At 42.9% G+C, this 21,457-nt stretch overlaps 1 protein-coding gene across 2 annotated transcripts in view; it reads right to left on the reverse strand.

Annotated features, from left to right (window-relative positions):
• Positions 1 to 3,293: 3,293 nt before the first annotated feature.
• The window catches only part of PINX1 (PIN2 (TERF1) interacting telomerase inhibitor 1), an 87,518-nt gene continuing 69,354 nt past the window's right edge, over positions 3,294 to 21,457 (reverse strand). For both annotated transcript variants that reach the window (XM_055087351.1, XM_007127503.3), the window contains one exon: positions 3,294 to 3,985. In XM_055087351.1, coding sequence (XP_054943326.1) covers positions 3,512 to 3,985 — 474 coding nt within the window. In that variant the 3' untranslated portion in view covers positions 3,294 to 3,511. The remainder of the gene's footprint in view (positions 3,986 to 21,457) is intronic.

A 21,457-nucleotide genomic window follows, 5' to 3' on the forward strand; every position in this document is an offset into this window, starting at 1 on the left:
TCACAAGCCAGCGCAACAGGCTCCAAACTGCAGTGGCTGCAGAACCCAAAAGACAAACAGGGTGACAGTGGGGAAGTTCTTACTCAAATCTAAGTACGGCGCTGCTTGCTGGTCCAGAGGCTGAGATCGCTCGGTAGACAGTGCTGAAACATTTCTTTGATGCTGTTCCTAAAAAAAAAAAAAAAAAAAAACACAAACAAAAAAAAACAGGTCCCGGCTTGCTCCTGCCAGGGTCAGCCAGCAGGTGAGGAGAGAAGCAGAGATAGGCACCGTGGGATAGTGCAAATGCTGGTTTTGCTTTCATCTTTCAGAAGGATCAGTACTTTCTACAAATTGGAAGAAATTCTGTCTCTGTTTCGTAGACTGGCAAACAGGCCTTATGAAGCTGAGTTACTTAAACAATTTCCCACCAACCTCTTGACCACATTGGAAAGGAAAACTCATCAAGAATTTCTAACATGCGGTGTTAGAAAGCATTTTCGACAGTTCGTATCAACAATACTAACTCAAGTTAACTGCAAAACTCTGCACAGTTTGCCAGCTGCTTTCAAATATATTCTCATTTAAATGTAACAATGGCATGTGAAGAGCATAAGCCACAGAAAATCTTGCTAAAGACAGGTGATGGCACAAGGGTCAGGACTAAATAAAAAAGTGCGGGTGTGTGGCCAGGGCAGAGAGGAGACTAGAGCATTGCTGGTTCCCTGGGAGCAGCATAAACCTAGTGATAAAAATCGAAAGAGGTCCTTTTATAAAGCAGAGTTTATCTGTAAAAGGGGATAAACAATAATGGTTATCTTACTAGGTTGTCTGAAGACTAAAGGAGTTGATTTATTTAAAGTGCTTGGAACAGGGCCGGGCACATAAAACAGCATACAGTAATAATTATTTTCTGTTACAATTAACAGAAAACAAAAGAAGGGCACTACAAGACAACATTTAAGAACCTCTTCATGGGACAAATCTTTTCCTGGGAACCTACTTTCCCTCTTAAAACTGAAGGATGCCAAGAAAAGCACTGATGACTACAGAATTAATACATTTTCACCGAGTGAAATAAATTAAGGCAACAAATAGTGCTCATATGTTAACAATTTTTAAAATATCATGCCTATGAAATGCAAGTGTCCAGAGAGCATACGTTTCATTGTTCTAAATTCCACTTTGATTCAGAAAACTAAGTGGCCTGAAAAGGAGACACTTGGGAAAAATGAAAGCTGAGCATTTCTAGAGAAAATATTGTGTTATTCAAAGCAAATGGTCACGATGTCGGCTCTTTGCTGAGTGTGCACCTTTATCTCAGGCTACCCACTCGATTATTAAAATCATTCAGTTCTTTCTGCGGCCCTTTAAAATAATAATTGCCACAGCCTTCAGGTGCTCTCCATGAGAGTCGCACTTCACAGTCTCGCGATGCGACTGCCTTGGGTTCCCAACTCCGAGAGCACCCCTGAGCGCCTCCCTCCTCTGGTCTTCCACAGCCCACTTCACCCCACCTGGCCGAGATGCAGCTCCCTGCTCCCTAATGCCCACTTGTTTCCTCCCCCTGCATACGATTCAGCATATCCTCCTGGCTCTCATTTTTATTGGCAAATGAAGTTAAAAGTAAATAAAAAGGGAAAAAACCCTACCCCAGTCTAATATACATCCATATATATATATAATATATATATATACATCCATATATATATATATATATATATATATATACATCCATATATATATATATATATAAATAAAGATAATTCTCTTTAGGTTTCATACATACCCACTCCCTTCTGGAACTCTAGTTTCTTTCTGGAACTCCCTTCTGGAACTCTAGTTCTTTCGGGACCTAGTTTCATATACAAGATAGGACAAGCACAGATAACTTGGGCATGTGCCCTCTGTGAAGAAAAGTGTCTTTAAAAATCTTTGGTGCTTTATGAGCCTGGACCTTGCCTGGGATTCTAAACTCTGAGGGCCACAATAAACTCAGAAACTAGAACTCAGGCTCTGAATTCATAAGAATTTTCTCTGTGGGGTGTGTGCGTGTGTATCCTTTTAAACAACTAGCACCATTCAGAATTCTTAGGAGACTAAAATCAAACATTCTTCATATATTTTCTCAGTTTTAAGAAACTTGGGGCCACGCTTCATATCTAATGTGTGACCCCAAGGGTTAAAATCCAGGGCAAAAGCTCATCAGGTTGTAGTGAGTTTTTGCTACTGTTATCCAGGAGCATCTATAAATCAGGTGGAAGGCAGCACACGACTCGCCCTTGTACCACATCCTCAGAGTTCCCGAACGGTCTGCAGGACCAGGAGCAGGCAGCCAGCAAGGGGTAAGAGAAAACTGGGAACTGAAAATTTGGTGGGGGGAGCAAGGAAGAGGGAGTAAAAGGGGGAAAGGATGAAAAAGGAAAGAAGGGAGAGGTCAAGAGAACAAAGACAGCAGAAGAGAGGAAACCACAGTGCTGGACCTCTAAATCTTAAACATGCGCTTTCTTTTGCATTCTGTGTCCCAAAGAGGGTGTGAAGGCGTCTGCAGTTTTCCGGGGAAACCCGCACGGGGAGAGTTGAAGCTGCACACGGGGAGACACACCAGGGTATGGCAGAGGCAGTATAAACACAGGAGGTGACACCATTTGGTGTGAGCAGGGCTGAAGGTATCTTTTACTCTTTATGTGATATTTATACTTTTAGGAACTTTCACAAGGCAGTCCCAATCTAGATGAAAGTAATTTCATAAGCTTAGAGTCTCAGTTTTTCTTTTAACTTCCTGAGGATCCCCTGACGGTTACCGTTAAGGAGGAGTCCACTCTAGGGCATCTGTCCTTGAGGACACCTAATGGAAATGTATCCGACCACCAACTCTCGCTGAGGAACCCCAAGAGAGCTCCTGTGAGAGAGCTGGGAAGTTAAACTGCCCCCACCGTCAGCTCACCTCTTAAACTCCTCAAAATACACGGCTGCCACTGCTTAGTGGAAAAGACGGCATTAAAACAATTTCCCCAACAAAACCAAACCAAACCAAACCAGACCAAAACAACTCTCCGATTTGGGAATGTAATGATATAAAACCAACTTGGCAGAAACATATGGTTGGCTATAGAACAAAAAGTGCTATCTGAATGCCAACTACTGCCTCTTAATCCTTTAATTAGACCGAGTCCTTCAGAAGGAAGCACAGTTCACTGTTACTGAAAGAAAGCAAGAGCAAATACAGACTGTGAGAGACCTACACACACATGCGCGTGCACATAATGATGTATTCACATGAAGGGGAATAAATACGGTGGACTCAAAGTCTAAGAAAGAAATGTATTTGTTTCTGAGAGCCATGATTTGGGACACTAAGAAGTTCTGGGAATCCGATTCGGGAAAGCGTGAGGGCGAGATGCAGCAGGGCCGGGCGTGTCAGAGGCTGTGCACGGCTCCCGGGGTGAACCGGCTCTGCCGTCAGGCCAGGGAGTTTGCCCCAGCAGCGCCCTGACAGCTGAGGAGCCGGGAGGCCCTGGCTCCAGAGAATTTATTTGGAACCTTTCTTCTTTTTCCTCTTCTTTTTCACTGGTGTTTCATCTAGCGTACCGTCCTCTGCTGTCTCAGCTTGCTTCTGTCCCCTTTTCTTTTCCTTCCTGTTTCTGGGCTTCGAGGGAGAGCCCCGGTCATCGAGTGGCGCCACGCCACCCTCTCCACCCTCAGAAGCAGCACCATTATTCTCGTCCCCACGTGGGTCCCCCAGCTGCCACTCAACTTGGTCTCCCTTCTTCTTGGCCTTGGGGTGGGTGCAATTCTCCACATTTTTATCTTTCGCCTCTTTCTTTCTTTTCTTCCCTGCTTTCCTTTCCACTGGGGTCTCTGAAGCCTCCGGCCCCACGGCCGTGCCCTGCACCTTACTCTTGCGCTCCGCCATGCGCCTGGCAAAGTACTCGCGGATGGTGAAGGCACTGGTGGTCATGGGGGAGACGTCAGTCCCCTCTGCAGCGTCGGGACTGGGGTGGTCCTGAGGTGGGGAAAAGAGTAACACCGGTTACGCATCAGCTAGTTACTCACCACCGCCCGGAGCCCGCGTGGCTGGGGGGCCGGGCTCCCCCTGGACCCCTCGTCGGCCGTCGGGTAGAGCTGAGCCGCACGGTGCGGAATGCGGTGGCCACGCGCACCAGCTGAGGGCCGTACGGGGTGGGAGGCCGGGGAGTTGGAGGCTAACTTCACAAGGTAGATGGTGAGTCACCTGGACGCCATTCTGACAGAACGGCTCCTTGGCAACAACCTTATAAATGGCAACGAAGTTCCTAGAGTCTCCATCAGAAACAAAGACCCTAAACGCCTGGAGCTCTGGGGTGTTGTCAGACACCTACTTGGTCTTGCTGTGGATACACAGGCCTTTGCGCCCTGACCCACAAGCTCAGACGCCACGCGTATATGGGAGCCCCTGCTAAACCAGGAGCCACGTGCCAGCCTCGACCCTGGTGTGTCCAGAGCGTGGCCCTCTGGCAGCCACTCGAGAGAGGGGGCACCAGGGCTGGAAGGGCCCGTGTGCCCCCCTCCTCCCGGAAGGAACGGGAGAGCTGGGGTGCCCTCTGCCCTCAGCTGGCGGTGGGAGACATGAGACGCCCCCGCCCCACTGCCGTGAACGAGACACCCATGGCTGTGTCCGTCTGCTCCTAAATGGAAGAATTACTCATTCATAACCGCCGGGATTAAGTGTGGTTTACATTTTAATTTTACATAAATACACTCCGTTGTAAGGCTTGAGAGGAGAAAAAAAAATCCTAACTTAATAGGCTGGGATAAAAAATCAAATGCTGGTATCACACCGTATAGGCTGTGGCTGGCTGGCAGCAGGGAGCTGAAAACGCGTGCGTGAAAAAGGAAGCACCTTCAAATGCGCAGATAAGGACTGGGCTTTAGGTAAGGTCAGTGTCTGGACTAATTCTGCCCACAGTCTTTTTAAAATAATCAAGCCCTTAAACAAGTACACTAAACTTAGGTTTTCATAATTACCTGGCTTCTCCCTTCACATTCACTTATTCGCACAGGACCCTTTCATGGGGTGGGAAAACAGTTTTCCGAATAAATCAGTTTCCAAATTAGGAATCTGCAAATTATTCTGAAATGGGAGGGCAAAGCTCTGCTTGTGCAGCTAACTTTATTACAACCACACATATAATTGGACCAGGTATTTTCTTGTTACAGCAGCACTCGAAACCCAGCTCAGTGGGATCAAAGTAGCCTCCCGTCTGAAATTTCGGCTGAATCAGTATTATATCAGTGGGCAATTGGGCTCTGAATGGCCGCTGACCCAGGGAGCTCTCCCCAAAGGGTACCTTACCAACAACATCACAGCTTATCTAATCAGCACAAACCTTATTTTACTCAGGGCTAAAAACACAAAATCACGTAGTCAGTTTCTTAAATTTCAAAAGGTAAAATGCAGAACATGTGGAATAAACCAAATGAGCTTTTAAAATGTTATCTATCAATATTCAGTTTTGGCTGGAATCCCATGAGGTAATTTTGAGAAAAATTTAAAAATAGCTGCCACAGGAGCCAATTAAAATAATCAAGCCCTTAAACAAGTACACTAAACTTAGGTTTTCATAATTACCTGGCTTCTCCCTTCACATTCACTTATTCGCACAGGACCCTTTCATGGGGTGGGAAAACAGTTTTCCGAATAAATCAGTTTCCAAATTAGGAATCTGCAAATTATTCTGAAATGGGAGGGCAAAGCTCTGCTTGTGCAGCTAACTTTATTACAACCACACATATAATTGGACCAGGTATTTTCTTGTTACAGCAGCACTCGAAACCCAGCTCAGTGGGATCAAAGTAGCCTCCCGTCTGAAATTTCGGCTGAATCAGTATTATATCAGTGGGCAATTGGGCTCTGAATGGCCGCTGACCCAGGGAGCTCTCCCCAAAGGGTACCTTACCAACAACATCACAGCTTATCTAATCAGCACAAACCTTATTTTACTCAGGGCTAAAAACACAAAATCACGTAGTCAGTTTCTTAAATTTCAAAAGGTAAAATGCAGAACATGTGGAATAAACCAAATGAGCTTTTAAAATGTTATCTATCAATATTCAGTTTTGGCTGGAATCCCATGAGGTAATTTTGAGAAAAATTTAAAAATAGCTGCCACAGGAGCCAAAAAAACAAGGTCACTTTGTCTTTTTGTTCCTCAAATGTTGAAAAAGAGCTGAAATTTTGCACAGCAGGATGAAAAATCTTCTCAGGGCTCTCCTGATCCCAGCCAATCCCCACCTGATGGACGAGAAAGGTCTTGCCTTCCATTTAGTAACGGCACACAGCCACACACGGCAAGTCTCCATGAAGGAGGCCTGTTTACATAAAATAGGTCTCACCTAGCTTCACAGTATGAAAGGAGTTTGTCTTACGTGGGCCACCTCCTCCGGAGTGTATCTGTGTCTTAGGAACTCAAATTCGAGTCATATCCTATGGCTCCTTACCTTGTTCACCTGTAGATTACCTTCTGAATTCCTGCTTTTAACAGTTAAATCACAGGAACTAATTACTGGTATTAATCACACTTTTAATTACTAGAAAATACAAGATCATTTTCGAGTCACTTGTTGAACTCCGCGGGTCTTTCTAATCCTAGAAAATAACTCTGCTCGTAATCAAGTCCTCTGGTGATAAGGATTTTAATAATCATGGGCCACTGCACACCAAGCTCAGCGGGGCGTGGAGACAAGCCGGAGAGGTGCCAGCACCCAAGGAAAGTGGAGGCAAAACAATGACTTGCAGGGCAGAGTGGTGGGCAGCCTCCCACACTCCAGGAATGTACCTGTTTTGAAAACCATGGAAACAAAGGAGGAATAGGTTGCAGACCTGACTGCTGTAGAAGCAAAGCCCAGGTCTCATATTTCATGACTTTATAAATCATAAACCCAGTTTTACTACAGTGATTACAATCCCTGTTTCTATCTTCTCAGCCATGAATGCATGAATGTGAACAATGTACACCTTTTTAAGAAAACGAATACTCTTCATATCTGGTCTCTTCTTCAAAATAAACAAGTACTGAGAAAAGCTCCAGCAACTTTTTAGTACTCTGAAATAGCAACAAACTCGCTTAGTCCCACATTTCCACTAGACGTATAATGCAACCACAAAAAAAAAAAAAAAATCTGTAATACCAAATGTGACTTTCACTGCTTCATAAACTTTGAGAATCCCAATTTGCTAACAGTGTTCTAAAAACTAGTAAAATTTTAAAAAATTTAAAAAATAAAAAAAAAGGGCTTCCCTGGTGGCGCAGTGGTTGAGAGTCCGCCTGCCGATGCAGGGAACACGGGTTCGTGCCCCGGTCCGGGAAGATCCCACATGCCGCAGAGCAGCTGGGCCCGTGAGCCAAGGCCGCTGAGCCTGCACGTCCGGAGCCTGTGCTCCGCAACGGGAGAGGCCAAAACAGAGAGAGGCCCGCGTACCGCAAAAAAACAACAAAAAAAAAAACCAAACAAAAAAACCTTCCTGTTCCATACAAAATACTAGCAAGAGAGGTATGGTTAACTAATGATCTTACTGAACATTTGATTTAAGCTTAGGGATTTAGGAAACCTTTTCTTTTAAAATTCCAATTCCTGCTATTCACTAATGGAGGGCCTTAGATAAATCCCATAACCTCTCTGGGTCTCAGTTACTAATCAAGTCAAATAAGTAGATTAAATTAGACTTGAAAGTCTAAAATTTACAGAACTCTGAAATGGCATTTGGGCTGGCCATTCCTCTGTGACACCAGAGAGCAGAGGGCCCGTGAGCCAAGGCCGCTGAGCCTGCACGTCCAGAGCCTGTGCTCCGCAACGGGAGAGGCCAAAACAGAGAGAGGCCCGCGTACCGCAAAAAAACAACAACAAAAAAACCAAACAAAAAAACCTTCCTGTTCCATACAAAATACTAGCAAGAGAGGTATGGTTAACTAATGATCTTACTGAACATTTGATTTAAGCTTAGGGATTTAGGAAACCTTTTCTTTTAAAATTCCAATTCCTGCTATTCACTAATGGAGGGCCTTAGATAAATCCCATAACCTCTCTGGGTCTCAGTTACTAATCAAGTCAAATAAGTAGATTAAATTAGACTTGAAAGTCTAAAATTTACAGAACTCTGAAATGGCATTTGGGCTGGCCATTCCTCTGTGACACCAGAGAGCAGAGGAGGGATAGTGAGGCTCTATAAGCAGGTAGCAGAGATGAGCTCAGCTCACAGACGACTATCACCCCAACTGTCAGGCCAAGATGCAGGAGTGATAGCAATGCACCTACAAGTCCATCCACGGAGAATATTTTACACCACCTGTAAGAGAGCATACAGCTGGAGAGCACATCTAGTAATACCACTCAGGAGAACTGCAAGGGCCAAATACTATTTTGCAATGAAGAATTTGTAAGCATTCATTTAAAAGAACTGACACTATATATTAGAAGCTAAAATCAATAAAAGCAAAAAACTGGGGTGTCTACTAACTGGAATATGCATCTATTTTAAACCTAAGTCCTGGAAATCATCCCAACATTTCTAAGAAAGGTAGTAAGAAGCTGGAAGTTTTAAAATGATAATAAATTCCCATTTTGTACTTAAGGTTTTGAAGGTTCTCTTTTTATATACCTTGGCTTGGAAGTCTCCACTGATCCTCTACATACCCTAAATCTGTGTTCTCAAGAGGCAGAGAGTCGGGAAAATACCAATGAAGCTATCCGGATGGAAGCGGAAATGTGATGGGTTTCTGGAACGAATGACCTGGCAATCTCTCCCTCAGCTTCATGCCTCTACAGTCTAAGATTCCTTAAGTCCTGCTTGAATGCCAAGAGATAAAATAGCTGTCCAGTCACGGCGTACGCAAGGACAAAGTCAGGCTTTCCCCCTGGGGACAGGGAGGGATAGAGTCTCTATAGTAGGAGCTAGGTAGGGGTCTCTCCGTGGAACCTCCAGCCTTTCTGTTGGCCTTGATGTCCCGTCAGTTCACTGGTCTCCTCACTCAGCTGGGGAAGGGACATGTCGCCTGTAGCTGTGCATATCCGAGGCCATGCAGTGCACCTAAGACGAAGAAGCTTTCCAAAGACACAGTTCAGTCAGTGAGGGGAAACGGTAAGGGAGTCAAGAAAACAGTTTAAAAGATCTCTCCCTAAACTTGTAATATATCCACTACTCTACCTCACGTTTTGTTAATTAAAAAGAAAGATCCAAAGCTACATTGAGAATCTTGAATTGTTTTCCATATATTTTAAAAGCTACCATTTTAAAAATATAAAATGAAATAGTCTGTGTTGTTCTAAAACATTGTTTCATGGGTTAATCTTGTCTGTCTCAGAAAACCCCGCAGTGTTCTCATTTCTTTCAGAACCTATGAGTGTACAGCACGTGTTTAAAAAAACATTTGACGATGGATTTTCCCAAGTGATAGCAAGGGCCTTAATTTCTACCCCAAGCAATAAACACTCTGAGGGTCAGAACCCAGGGGGACTGTTCCCCAGCTCACAGAACCTCAGTGGGTTAAAGCCAGAAGAGCCCGGCGGGACCACTCCCTCCATCATGTGCGGAGACTTGGCCCAGAGTGCCCACAGCCCGGCGCACTGAAGAAAGCGGCTATCATTTCTTGAGTGCCTTCAGTGCGGCAACCACTTATCACCGTGCGTCAGCTCACCTTGATGGGTAGAAACCGAGCCTCAAGCACTTAGTACTCAGAAGGCCTGGCGGCGGGAAGTGGCAGAAGTAGGGCCTGGCCCAAGGCTGCCAGGCGCAGAGCCCGCCCGCCCGCCCTCCCTCCACGGCGGCATCCCGGCTTCCGGCCTGCGCCACACAGACCCGCTTGTCACTGTTTCTCTCTTCAGAAATCATGCCAACACTGAGGTATGTATCAGTTGGTCCATGCTCAACTTTATGAGGCAGAAGTTAACTGATGCTAAAACTTCAGGTCGAAAAAAAGGCCACAAGAAATAGATACTACTTTCTAAATAGAAAAAAAAACTCTATTATCTAGTTTGCAATTCATATAAATTTAAAAAATAGCCTGAAACCAGGCTTAAGAGTTTTATAATTAGAGCTGGAGAATCTTAAGGCCTAAACCTATCTCTGGCGATTCTGAATTACAAATGGGGTAGGGGCGGGGGGCGGGAAGAGTTGGATGCAAAGGACACAAGACCTTGCAGAGAGAGACGCTTAAGAAATTAGCTATCATACACCATAATCATCTCAGGTGCCTGAAAGATGCATGACGCCTTTTCTCAAATGGCTACAGAATGTCTTGAGTTTGTTCTTCGCTTCTTTTAGGTATTCTGCCTAGAGGCTTTGCAGCTCAGTGAGCTGTCTGCTCAAGCTCTTCTGGGTTCCCAGTCCTCGGTGTCATTCAAACATGTCTACTGAGATGGATTAACAGTGAATTGCCCAAATATAGAGGATTCTCTTTATTATTCTCAGAAGAATGTTGTTAGTAACTTTTGGGGCAGGGAAACACAGCAGTTTGGATAGAGAATTTAGAGAGGTGTTTGGGGCAGATGCACCATAAGCATAAAACCTTACCAGTTATGATAAGCACACAGTCCAGGATGAGGTTTCAAAGGCACAACGCTTTAGCTCACCAGCCTTTCTCATATGTCACTGCCGATCTTAAGTGACAAGATGATTGAAGCCTTTTGATTTCCACGTTGAGACACAGGCTGCAACAGTAATCCTTCAATGAACTTTCTCGTTGAAAGAAAAAGCAGACACCCAGAGCTCAAGGGTAATGGACGTAGCAACGGGGTCATTAGCTCTGAGAACTACTGCTTGTGCTGAACAAACGCACACTTCCACCCCAGCCTGTGTCGTCAGCTTGTGCTGCATTAGTCTGTGAAGAGTTAAGAAAGCTTGGCAAGTGAGTAGTTTGAAAGAACACTTGCGTCTTCTCTAAACTTTGCGGCAGGACAGCTCTGACAAACACAAGTTATGTCTTGACGTCTCCTGGGAGGCAGAAATTGCGCCCGTCCACTTAGGACAGTGATGAATTCAGGGATGAAGCCATTTCATGACCCGTCAAGGTGGGGGCAGTGCTGAGGTGAGGGGGTGCCAGGACACGTGAGCACGAAGCCCTCCGCCAACAGAGGGAGCCGAAGGCGCTGCCGCGGTCGCCCATGACGCTCCCGGCGACGCTCTTCCCGATCCTTCACGGACAGTTGTGTGCGTCACTCCCTTAAAGACCAAGTGCAAAGCTGCCTCCTTCAAGCAGCTGGTCCCCTGCGAACAACCTCTCTTGGTTACTACTGTGACTAGCAATTGGTTACTTGTACTTTCTGGTTTTGTATAATTTGCTTTCTAAGCGTCTTCCCAAGGAATTTTTAAGTTCCTTGAGGGCAGAAATCCTGCCTATTTCATTTGTGTTCAGCACAGCCTCTAATGAAGAACAAACACATGGTGAGCGCTCCAGGAAAGCACAAAAGACACCAACCCCAGGCAGATCCAGGCTGGGAAGCACCCCCCACCCCACCCCCACTGAACCAGAAGCTTTGTATTTGTCAGCACAGATTCCCCTGCATGCCAGGCGGGGCTCATGACTAGAAGGGGCTTGGAAGGGTGGCAAGCAAAGAGAGCCAGCATTCTGCAGGGGACAGTCTTCCCACCCGGATGAAACCACACCCTTCTAATCAGACGCCACCTTGCCTCACAGCGCAAATCGCTTCGCTAACTCCTGCAGGTGCATCCCAGTGCTTTTAGTGTGATCAGCCCATCACTCCCTGTGGCCCTGAGCGATGCACAGCTCAGTCAGACGATCCATACATGTCTCTTCTGGTCTATTATTCCACACGTTATCATGTCACCTTCTGGAAGATGAGGTAAATCGGAAAACTGGGGTGCTGTGTTTTATGGACCCATCACATGCATGATGTGGGGCGGGCTGCACATGAGCAATAGGATAACATGCATGGGTTGACTGCTCTTGCCAGCAAAAGAAGAGGCTGGAGAGCAAGAGAGTTCTAGAGTACATCCAAGGCAAAGTCAGCAGATCATTCTGAGAAGACAAACAGGTGGATCAAGCTCCACGAGAAGCCCCGGCAGCAGGCTGTGAAGGTGCAGCCTACCTGTTATCTTGAGCTGACCACACAACCTGGGAAGCTGTGCATCCCGGAGTCATCAAAATGGATTGCCTCCAGAGGTTACGCAAGGAGCCGTCAACATGTTGGTCATAAACCAGGGATTGTGCGGCTATGTCAGCATTTCTTCTCTTGCTTTCTAGGGCACCTTTTTGGTTTCCACATGACTGAAAACAGTTTCACCGACAATGAGCTATTTTTGCACTCATAAGAAGTTCACTCGGGGGTACAATCTGGTGTCTTTTTTCAAGATATCATTCACTCACTCACATCTGGAGTTAGGATAAACACACAAAGTCTCAGAAATAACCAGCCTCATGGAATCTGCCTGGGAAACACAATCACTTGCAGGATTAGCAAGCATCACAAGAGTTAAAAACAAATACAAGACTCCACTGACTGACGGGAAGTTTTGATTTGAAGAGGGGTTAAAAATAAAAAATACAACAACAGAACCAGAATTACACAGCAACTCTTAACTTTATGTGAGTGTGTACATGTGTACAGTGTGTGTATGCTCATGCAAACAGGTTCTAGGAACCCAGGACCTGCGCAGGGGTCCCAGGAGGGCCCTCTCTAGAGCACAGCTGGCAAAGTGCCCGAGGGCCAACCCGGCTGCTACAGATCTTCCTTTACCTCACAAGCTAAGAATGGTTTTTACATTTTAAATGGGGGGAGCGGGGGGGTGAGAATCAAAGGAAGACTATTTCATGACATGAACACTTGTGAATTTCAAATATCAGTGTCCATAAATAAAGTTTTGAATTTCATCAGTAAGAAAAATTTGTTTTCTCTCTAGTATATAAGTAAATGTAATAGATGCTATGTAAATATTTGCTGAATGAATAAATTTATTATGAAATATAATCTGCTTTTTGGAAATGTCAGATGCATGTGAAGTATACACACACACACACACACACACACACACACACACACACGGCGTTGGTTGGAGGGCTCTGGGTTTTGATGAAGTTCTCAATCTCAGTCTCTTGTTAACTTACTGAATTACGCTACTGAGGTTGGGGGCGGGGGTAGAGAGGGCTGCCACCTGCCGTTTGATTTCTGGCAGACAAGGACAAAGTTTGCTTACGAAGTGATCTGACATCAAAGAGAACTCCCAACCCACTGTAAGCAGGCAGATACCTCTCTAACGCTAGGCATTAGAACCCTGCCTGGAATTTACAGACTCAGATAAATGAACTGGACATCTCAGAGAAGATAATGGGGAACTGGAAGGGACAGAATATCTTGCTTTTCCCTGGACAACAGCAAAGAACTACAAATAATGCCAAATTCCTCGTAGGAAGGCCAATGCTAACAAAGCCGTTCATTTTTTTTTTTCCACTTGCCTCACCAGCTGCTCAAATTACCACTCATTACGAAAAGCCAACATAAACATGTTTTAAAAGGATGGTTCTCTATGGCAACAACCTCTCTCAAGTAACTGACATCAGAGCTACTGACAAGAGTCATACAGCCTCTGGGGAAAGAGAGGGAAAAGAAAAAAGGAGCAGGTTTCCTGCCTCCCTCAACTGGTGTTAAGGCCTGGAAAGTTGCAGTGATCCATGTGACAACTTTTCACAACACATTGGCCGTTACGAGATAAACGAGGCTCCTCCAAAGCTAGAAATGATCAATGTGACATAGGTACCAATTTCTTTGATTGAAGCCTAAAAATAATCCAAACTGGCTATCGTTTATGATTCTAGGTCAACTGGTTCTGTTCCCTGCTCCCTGGAGACAGGACAAAAAGCTTTTATAAGCAGTTGAAGCCTAATGCCTGAGCCTCCAAAAGCAGAAGCAGAGGCTGACAAAGGGGCTGTCTCTTCCACCTTTACTCCACTGACTTGATAATCGCTTAGGAATCATTAACAACTCAAATTTAGGGTCCTTATTATAGAAAGCATAGCATCTTTTGAAGATTTTAGAGAACCTACTATTCTGAAACAAGGAATAGAGTATGAATAGTTATTTGGAATAGTCAAGATTACTAAGAAGAGAAAGGTAAATTAATTCAGGTGAATGAAGTTATTACTAAAGTCCTCTCCTGTATACTATATGGGATTAATCGTTATATAGACCTCTTTTTAATTGACCAGAAACTAAAGTAACAAATATTTTAAAAATACTTCTAGGAGTAAATTTGGTAGGGCAAAATAATTCTATGTTTAAAGGATATTTAAGTTAGTAAGAGTAATTAGATAAAATCCTGAAATCACTGAGTCGTGTAATAAAAGTAAATTACACACAACAAATAAGATCTTGAGGAGGCTGAGGTCCAAAGTTGTGGCCATCCAGTCCTTCATAAACATCCACTGAGCAGCTACAGCAGCTACTGCTCACTTGACCAGGGCCGGGGCCCAGACAGGAGCTCCCATCTGTGGGAGACACACAGTTAAAAAAAAAAAAAAATTATAAAAAGGTCTGGGTAGATCTCATGTAAGTGTTCTTGCCACAATAAAATTAAAAAAAAAAAATACAACGGGAGAATTTATTTTTTAGAATAGACAGAAACTAAACAAGAAAACCAACTACAATACAACTCCATTCAACAAAACCTCTAACCAGTTAAACTGAGATTACAATCCCAAAGAGTTCATAAAAATTAAACATTACTGCTATTAAATACATAATTCTTCTCATATATTATTATCATATATATTTAAATATATCATCTCTTAGTTTCATGCAAGCTATAATTTTATTTTATAAGCAAGAAACATATTAAGGAAAAAGAACAAGTAATATTGCCTCCTTACCTGCTCAGAATCCAAAAAAGTTCCTTAAAGCAAGACCTGCCTCTTGTTTGCAGCCCATAACTGGCTCAAACTCTGTGAAGATTCAATGCCCTGCATCACAGTGCTTCCCAAACTACCAGGGGTGAAGGGCCAATTATTTTTCTTTTCAAAATCTCTGATCTATTGTGGGCCAAGATTTTTGTTAAAAAAAAAAAAGTCAGAAAACAAAATTTCAAAAAGACATATAAAACACAAGTTCCAATTTCTAAAAATTAATCACACTACTATAAAATTTTCTAAATGCGTACTCTCAGTTTCTGTCCTGTCACGGGCTGGCCTGTGGACGATACTTTGAGTGGCACTGGTATAAAATACTCAAAGGAAAGAAAGAAAGGTGCTAAGTTCAGTGTAGTAGAAGTGGCCATGACCTGGGTGTCCAGAAATCTGACTCACATCTGAGAGAATGTGTGATCTTGGACAAGTCACTGCGCTTTCTGGGCCTCGAAGCAAATCGTTTGCAAAACAAGGAAGGAGGGCTATTCAGTGACTTTTTTCAAACATGGTTTTAGCAGTGTGTGCCTTTCTCCAGACGAAATCTTAAACAGAAGGCCAATGTGTAACATACCAGGGGAACAGTGGTTGAGGTGGCGTTGGGGGAACCCAAAGCTCATGTGCTGACCCTCCTCTCCCTTTGTAAGGCCCCCGAGGCATCTCTGACGAACTCTCGGGGCTTTACAGAATACAGTCTGAAAAGCAACAGCTATGTTGTTAAGGTCCATTATAATTCTAACATTCATTGTAGCCTAGATAATTTCACAGCACTCAGTAACAGGAGACTAAGAAACTTGCAAGAATAAAATTGGACCTTTACTATTATATAATAAGCACAATTCTTAAGGTGTCATTAACTTTTGGAATTCCAACAATTGGCTGTGAGCACTGGCCAGTGACCAATGTCTTCCAAAAATGGTAACAAAGTATCAAGCCTGGTCTCTTCTATACTGTAAAGTTTTACGTTGCAAACTGGGTTCTTTATGAGGATCCAGATGACTGAGGATGAAGTTGAGGTTGACTGACTCTTCTGGGTCTACCTGGTGAGGCTCCAAGGAGGACCCAGAGGGGAGATGGTAACGCCTACACCCATGTCACCGGTGTGCCTACCACAGTCACCCCAGACTACAGCATAAGAAGCAAAGTATCACCTCACCAGCCACCAGCTACGCTAAAGCCCAAAGGAAGGTTCCTCTTCATCTTATTTTCATTACATCGCAGGATGAAAATCTGGGAGAGAATGTTATTTCTGCTTTCCTGCCACAACAGAGGGACAGAAGGAAAAATGAACCAATATTTCACTCTTCTCCTCCAACACTGGGCCATCTAGGTATCAATTTTTTATTATCACAAAAGCTCTTAAAACCATTTGCTTGATCTGTCAACAAACAAAAGGCCAAATCTAATCCTTTCGGGCAAACCTACAAAAAGTCTAACCAAACAAAACAGCCCAGTGACTTAGAGCTCTGGTTGTTTTGGTAGCCCTTGCCCTCAGCCCTTGCTTCTTTTTCTTTTCTTCTGCTCTTTTAATTCATGTCTTATTATGAAGTTATGTTTGTTGATCTAGAAGACAACATACATTTTTACTGGTACTAAAACAACTTTCAAAAAAAGCAATGACCCACTTTCTCCTTTCTGGCCTTACAGAACGTAGAGGCAGGCCCCCAAGCCCTGTTTGAAGTCCTTGCTTCCAGGAGATGGTCGGTTTATGTCCCTTGTCCGAGGACAGGAAAAGGATGCACTCGCGGCACCGTGTGCTAGAGAGAGATAAGACCGGAGATTTCTGTCCTCAGCACCTTATCAGCCCTTCCTGCTACTTTCCAGAGTGGACAGCGCCATGAGCGGCAACAAACTAGCCTGGGGGGGGGCTGGGTGGTGAGCAGCCTGGGGATTGGAAGGGGTGAGGTAGGGAGGGGTGTGGGACGAGGAGGAGAGGTGAGGTTTTTAACATACCTTCAAATGGTTTGGCTCAAATAAAACTGCCTTTTAAAAAAAATCACAAATTTTACATCTCATTTTGCTAAAACTGCAGCAACAGGGACAGAAGTTTTTACAAGAACTTCCTTTCTGGTTGGAATGCACCACCACCTTCCTTGCTTTGAGCCCTGCCCCTAACTGCTTTGTGCTACTGGCTCCCGGGCACGTAGCACAAGTCCGATCTGCCTGTCGATGTTCCAGCCAGGGGCCTATAAACCAGAGGCTGCAGAGAGAATGCTTCCTACAGGCACACGTGCCTCCATTTAGACAACCAGTGTTTTCTGGGGCCACTCACCGCTCCATTTCCATACTGCAAAGAAACAAGCAAGGCTTTGAGATACTCTTGCAAACAGAGGAGGATGCCACTGATGACCTCTTTGGGGAACAAAGCTGCTGGAGCAGCTAAACTGGGCTAAACTGAGCAAGGGAATTTACATCACTTATGGCCTCAGTGATTTCTAAGGAACTCATGTGAAAGTGATACAGATTTGGCAGTCTTCTTCTTTTTTTTTTTTTTTTTTTTAAAGTAATGTATTTAATTTTATTTATTTGGCTGTGTTGGGTCTTAGTTGCAGCTGTGGGATCTTTGTCGTGGCATGCAGGTGGTGGTGCGCAGGATCTTAGCTCCCCGACCAGGGATCGAACCCACGTCCCCGGCATTGGAAGGTGGATTCTGAACCACAGGACCACCAGGGAAGTCCTGGCAGTCTTCTTTTTAAAACGTTTTTTATCACGTAAATTTTCAAATATAAGGAAAAGCAGATAAACTAGTATAATGAACACAACGTACCCATTACCCAGCTTCAAAATTTATCACCACAACAACCATCACCATTATAACCATCTCTACTCGTATTACTTCAAAGCAAATCAAAAGTATCATATACTTTATAAGTATTTCAGTATGTATCTCTAAAAGATAACAGCTCTAAGAAAAATCCACAACTATATTACTGTTATCACATAAAAAAATTTAACAAAAATCCCTTAACATCACTAAATATCTAGTCTGTGTTCACATTGACTTTATTGTCTTTTAAGTTATTTCTTATTACAATTTATTTGAATCTGTTTCCTAATAAGGTTCATATATTGTGATTGGTTGATATGTCTCCTGTCTCTTTCAGACTATAGGTTCCCACCCCGTCTTTTTTGTTTTTTCAAGTTCTTGCTGAGGGAACCAAGCCGTGTGTCCCACAGAATTCTCTCAGAATCTGAATTCTGCTGAGTGGATCCCTGTGACATGGGTTAACATGTTCCTCTGTCCCGCCTATGTCCTGTGAAAGGGAATCTAGAAGGAGGCTATTTGCCAGCACAACGTGTCGCCTGCTGACAAACTGGGATGGATTCATAGTAAAGTGAGCCTGAGCAACAAACCTGTGCTATTCCTCCCTTCAGTTCATAATGCACACCATCATCTGAGAGGTCGGTAGTTGTTAGATTTCAGAATTTCCCAGACTTATTTCACTTTGGAACCCTTTGGGGTATAACATCCACGGCCATCCCATGGAATTAGCATAGTTATGCTGAACCTACTTTGAGACGGTCTGCTCACACAGATATTGCCGTGATCTGGATAAAATGAGTAGTTCTCCTAAATCTTTGATCTACCTTGGCCTGTCTAAGGGGGTGAGCTTTTACCAAAAACGGCAGATACCTGGTAGGGAGGTGAAAAGAGGACCAGGCAAGCATTCCGTTATGAACAACCAGTCTGCTAGGTGACTTTGGGAGAAAAGGCTAGCTCTTCCCTAGCTATCCCATTATTGAAATGGGAATATCTGTTTCCAGGCTTAGTCAGAAAAATCACTCTTCCATCTTGGAATAGACGGTGGCAGAGAAATAATATGTCCTAAATCATGCCAAGTATGTATGTATGTATCAAGGTTAAAGACTGCCTACAATATAACCATATTTTCTTCTTGGGATTATGTGCAAGCAGTAAGAGCCGCACGGTCTGACCAGCGGGATAACCAAGAAAAGAAGAAAGATCTGGAAATCGGGTTCCGTGTAAAAGTCTGTGCAAAGTTCAAATTACAGCAGTGAATAATTTACAAAATAATCAAGAGAATAAAACTGGAGAACATAATCAGGAATCAATGGACATACAACACAATTAAAATTTAAGAAGGCAATTTCTTAAAAGATAAAAATGAACCTGACTTTGCAACCAGTTGGTTGAATCCTTTCACATAACAAAATTCCAAATGACTTTAAAACACTGTAATTTGACTGTACATAACCTAATGGGATATACCCTAAGGACAAGAAGAATTGGCCAAAAAAACTTTTTTAAAAAACCCCTCAATGTACTTTTTTTTCTTTTTTTGATAATCAAATTATAGATGTTATTCTGTGACTACTGTATATACCATGGGAAATAAGCAAATGAGTAATGTGATATTTTAATGCTTTTTATTTCTGGAATTGATAGATTCCAAGAATCTTACTGTGGATAAATAAAAATAAAAGGTTAATGAGGTTACGTCTTGTGGTCCTGAATTTGAATAAGCAATACGAATACAGACTCATAATATACTTTATCATTAAAAAAAATTACAGTTCTATCAGCGTTCTAAGGCCCAGGAACAAAGACCAACTTAGTAGCAGTAGGCAACCCTACTGCCTAGATTTGGTCTCTAAATATCATTTACCACAAAAAGGAACCAGGGAGAAATGGATGACTCCAAATCTGGGGCAGCAAATGTACAAGGTGGGTCTGAAAAATCTTATACCAGGTAGGAGGAGTGATCAAATACCATTTAGGGTCACGTCAAAAGAATTTAGGAACCAACTTGAAGAGGTTCTCACTGGGCAGATGGAAAATTTCATCATAAAAAATAAAGATGACAAATGCAACACGCTGGAACATAAATATATTTCAATCCATGAGTGATACAGAAAAGGAAAACTCACTGGTCCCTTTCAGAGAATGCTAGAGAAGCTCTTCCATTTGAAAACTGGTAAATAGAGGAAATAAACAAAATATTTATTACTTATTTATTACCCCTAGGTAATCAAATAGTAGATATGTGAAAATCTCTATTCTAAATTTCAGTCTAAAAATTAGAGAGGAAAAGAAAGAGATATGGAGAGGGAATCTACAGATTGAAAGAAAGAAACTTAAGGAGATACATCAACCAATCATTATATGTGAACATTACTTAGAGCCTGACTCAAAGAAACTGTAAAGAAAACTAAAATTGATGACATTTATGAAAATTGAAACTCTGAACACTTACTGATGATAGTATGCAATTTTTACCAATTTTTACAGAGTATAATAATTGTCTTGGAGTTATACATTTTTAAAAAGTCCTTTATCTTTTAGGGATATGTCCTGAAGTACCTTTTAGAGATATGTTCTGAAGTACTGAAGTGTTCGTGGGTGAAATGTTATGATTTCTGGGATTTATTTATAGTAACACAGGGGGGGAGAAGTGTATAAGTGTATGGGGTGCTTGCCCGTCTCTACCCACCTTTACAGTCTAGCCCTATAAATGTGCTTGTTGCTCCCCAAAGGCCCTTTGCTTTTTCAAGGATCTGTGTCTTTGTGGGTATGGTTTTCTTTTTTGCTTGCAAGGCCTTTCAACCTGGCAACTGCTACTCCTTTAAGATGACACACATATGTTACCTGCTTTAATCTCTGCAAGCCGAATTTATCACTACATCATGTATGTCCCCAGACCTCTTGCACAGCACTCGAGGCCTTTTCTCCAGTTGATTTTGCACATCTCTGACTTCCCAACTAGATTGTGAAAATGGGTTGTGTCTTATTCGTTTAATCATTTGTCATTCAACAATGCTCTTGGATGGCAAGGAGAAACATCTGAGTTAAGAAGAAAAAGCAATCGGAAGGGTCTGGATCAGGCGAACCAGAAACGAAGAAAGCAATTAAAATAACATTACTCAGAAGAAGAATGATGAAATAATGATAGATTACACTGCAGGGAGTCGTGACCAAGCCTCGAGCCCCTTTATATATAGCCTGTTATATAGTTATATAGCCTGTTCTACAGCCTAAACTACAGGATCTAGGCTGAGCCTAGATGACTAGAGAGCAGGTTCTGAAGTTCACTTTTAACTTCAGCTCAGAGACAGCTGATTTGATCCGTTAATTTTAAGAAGGTGCCCACAAGGTATCAGCCTAATAGTTCTAGATCCTTATTAGGATCCCTAGAAGGGAGTCTAAAAGAAACTATGACCAATGATAATGTGTCATGCATCATGATTAATCCAATTCCAAGTAATTGGGGTCTATTAAAAAACAGAATAATACAAATGCTATGCTTTTGCCTCCCTAAAAATGTAATTATCATCTTAACAGGGAGGAAGGGATGGGATGGGCATGAGGGTGATAATCTAAAATTAAATAATTGCTTTAACTAAATGAATAACGTCACTGTTTAAAAAGTACCTCATACATTTTAAAAAAAGATTTTCTTAGGATCACAAAGTAAGCAGGTCAACAATTTCCAATCTGAAACTTTAACAACTTTGGAATAAGAATTAGATGAATATCTAAAGCTGATAGTCTATTTACAGGTTTCAGTGATACACAGGAATAAATTAACTGTACTGATCTCCAAAGTCTACTCAACAATTTCCTATAAAAG

The sequence above is a fragment of the Physeter macrocephalus genome, chromosome 9, assembly GCF_002837175.3.
Source record: "Physeter macrocephalus isolate SW-GA chromosome 9, ASM283717v5, whole genome shotgun sequence".
In the NCBI taxonomy this organism is placed as follows: Eukaryota; Metazoa; Chordata; class Mammalia; order Artiodactyla; family Physeteridae; genus Physeter; species Physeter macrocephalus.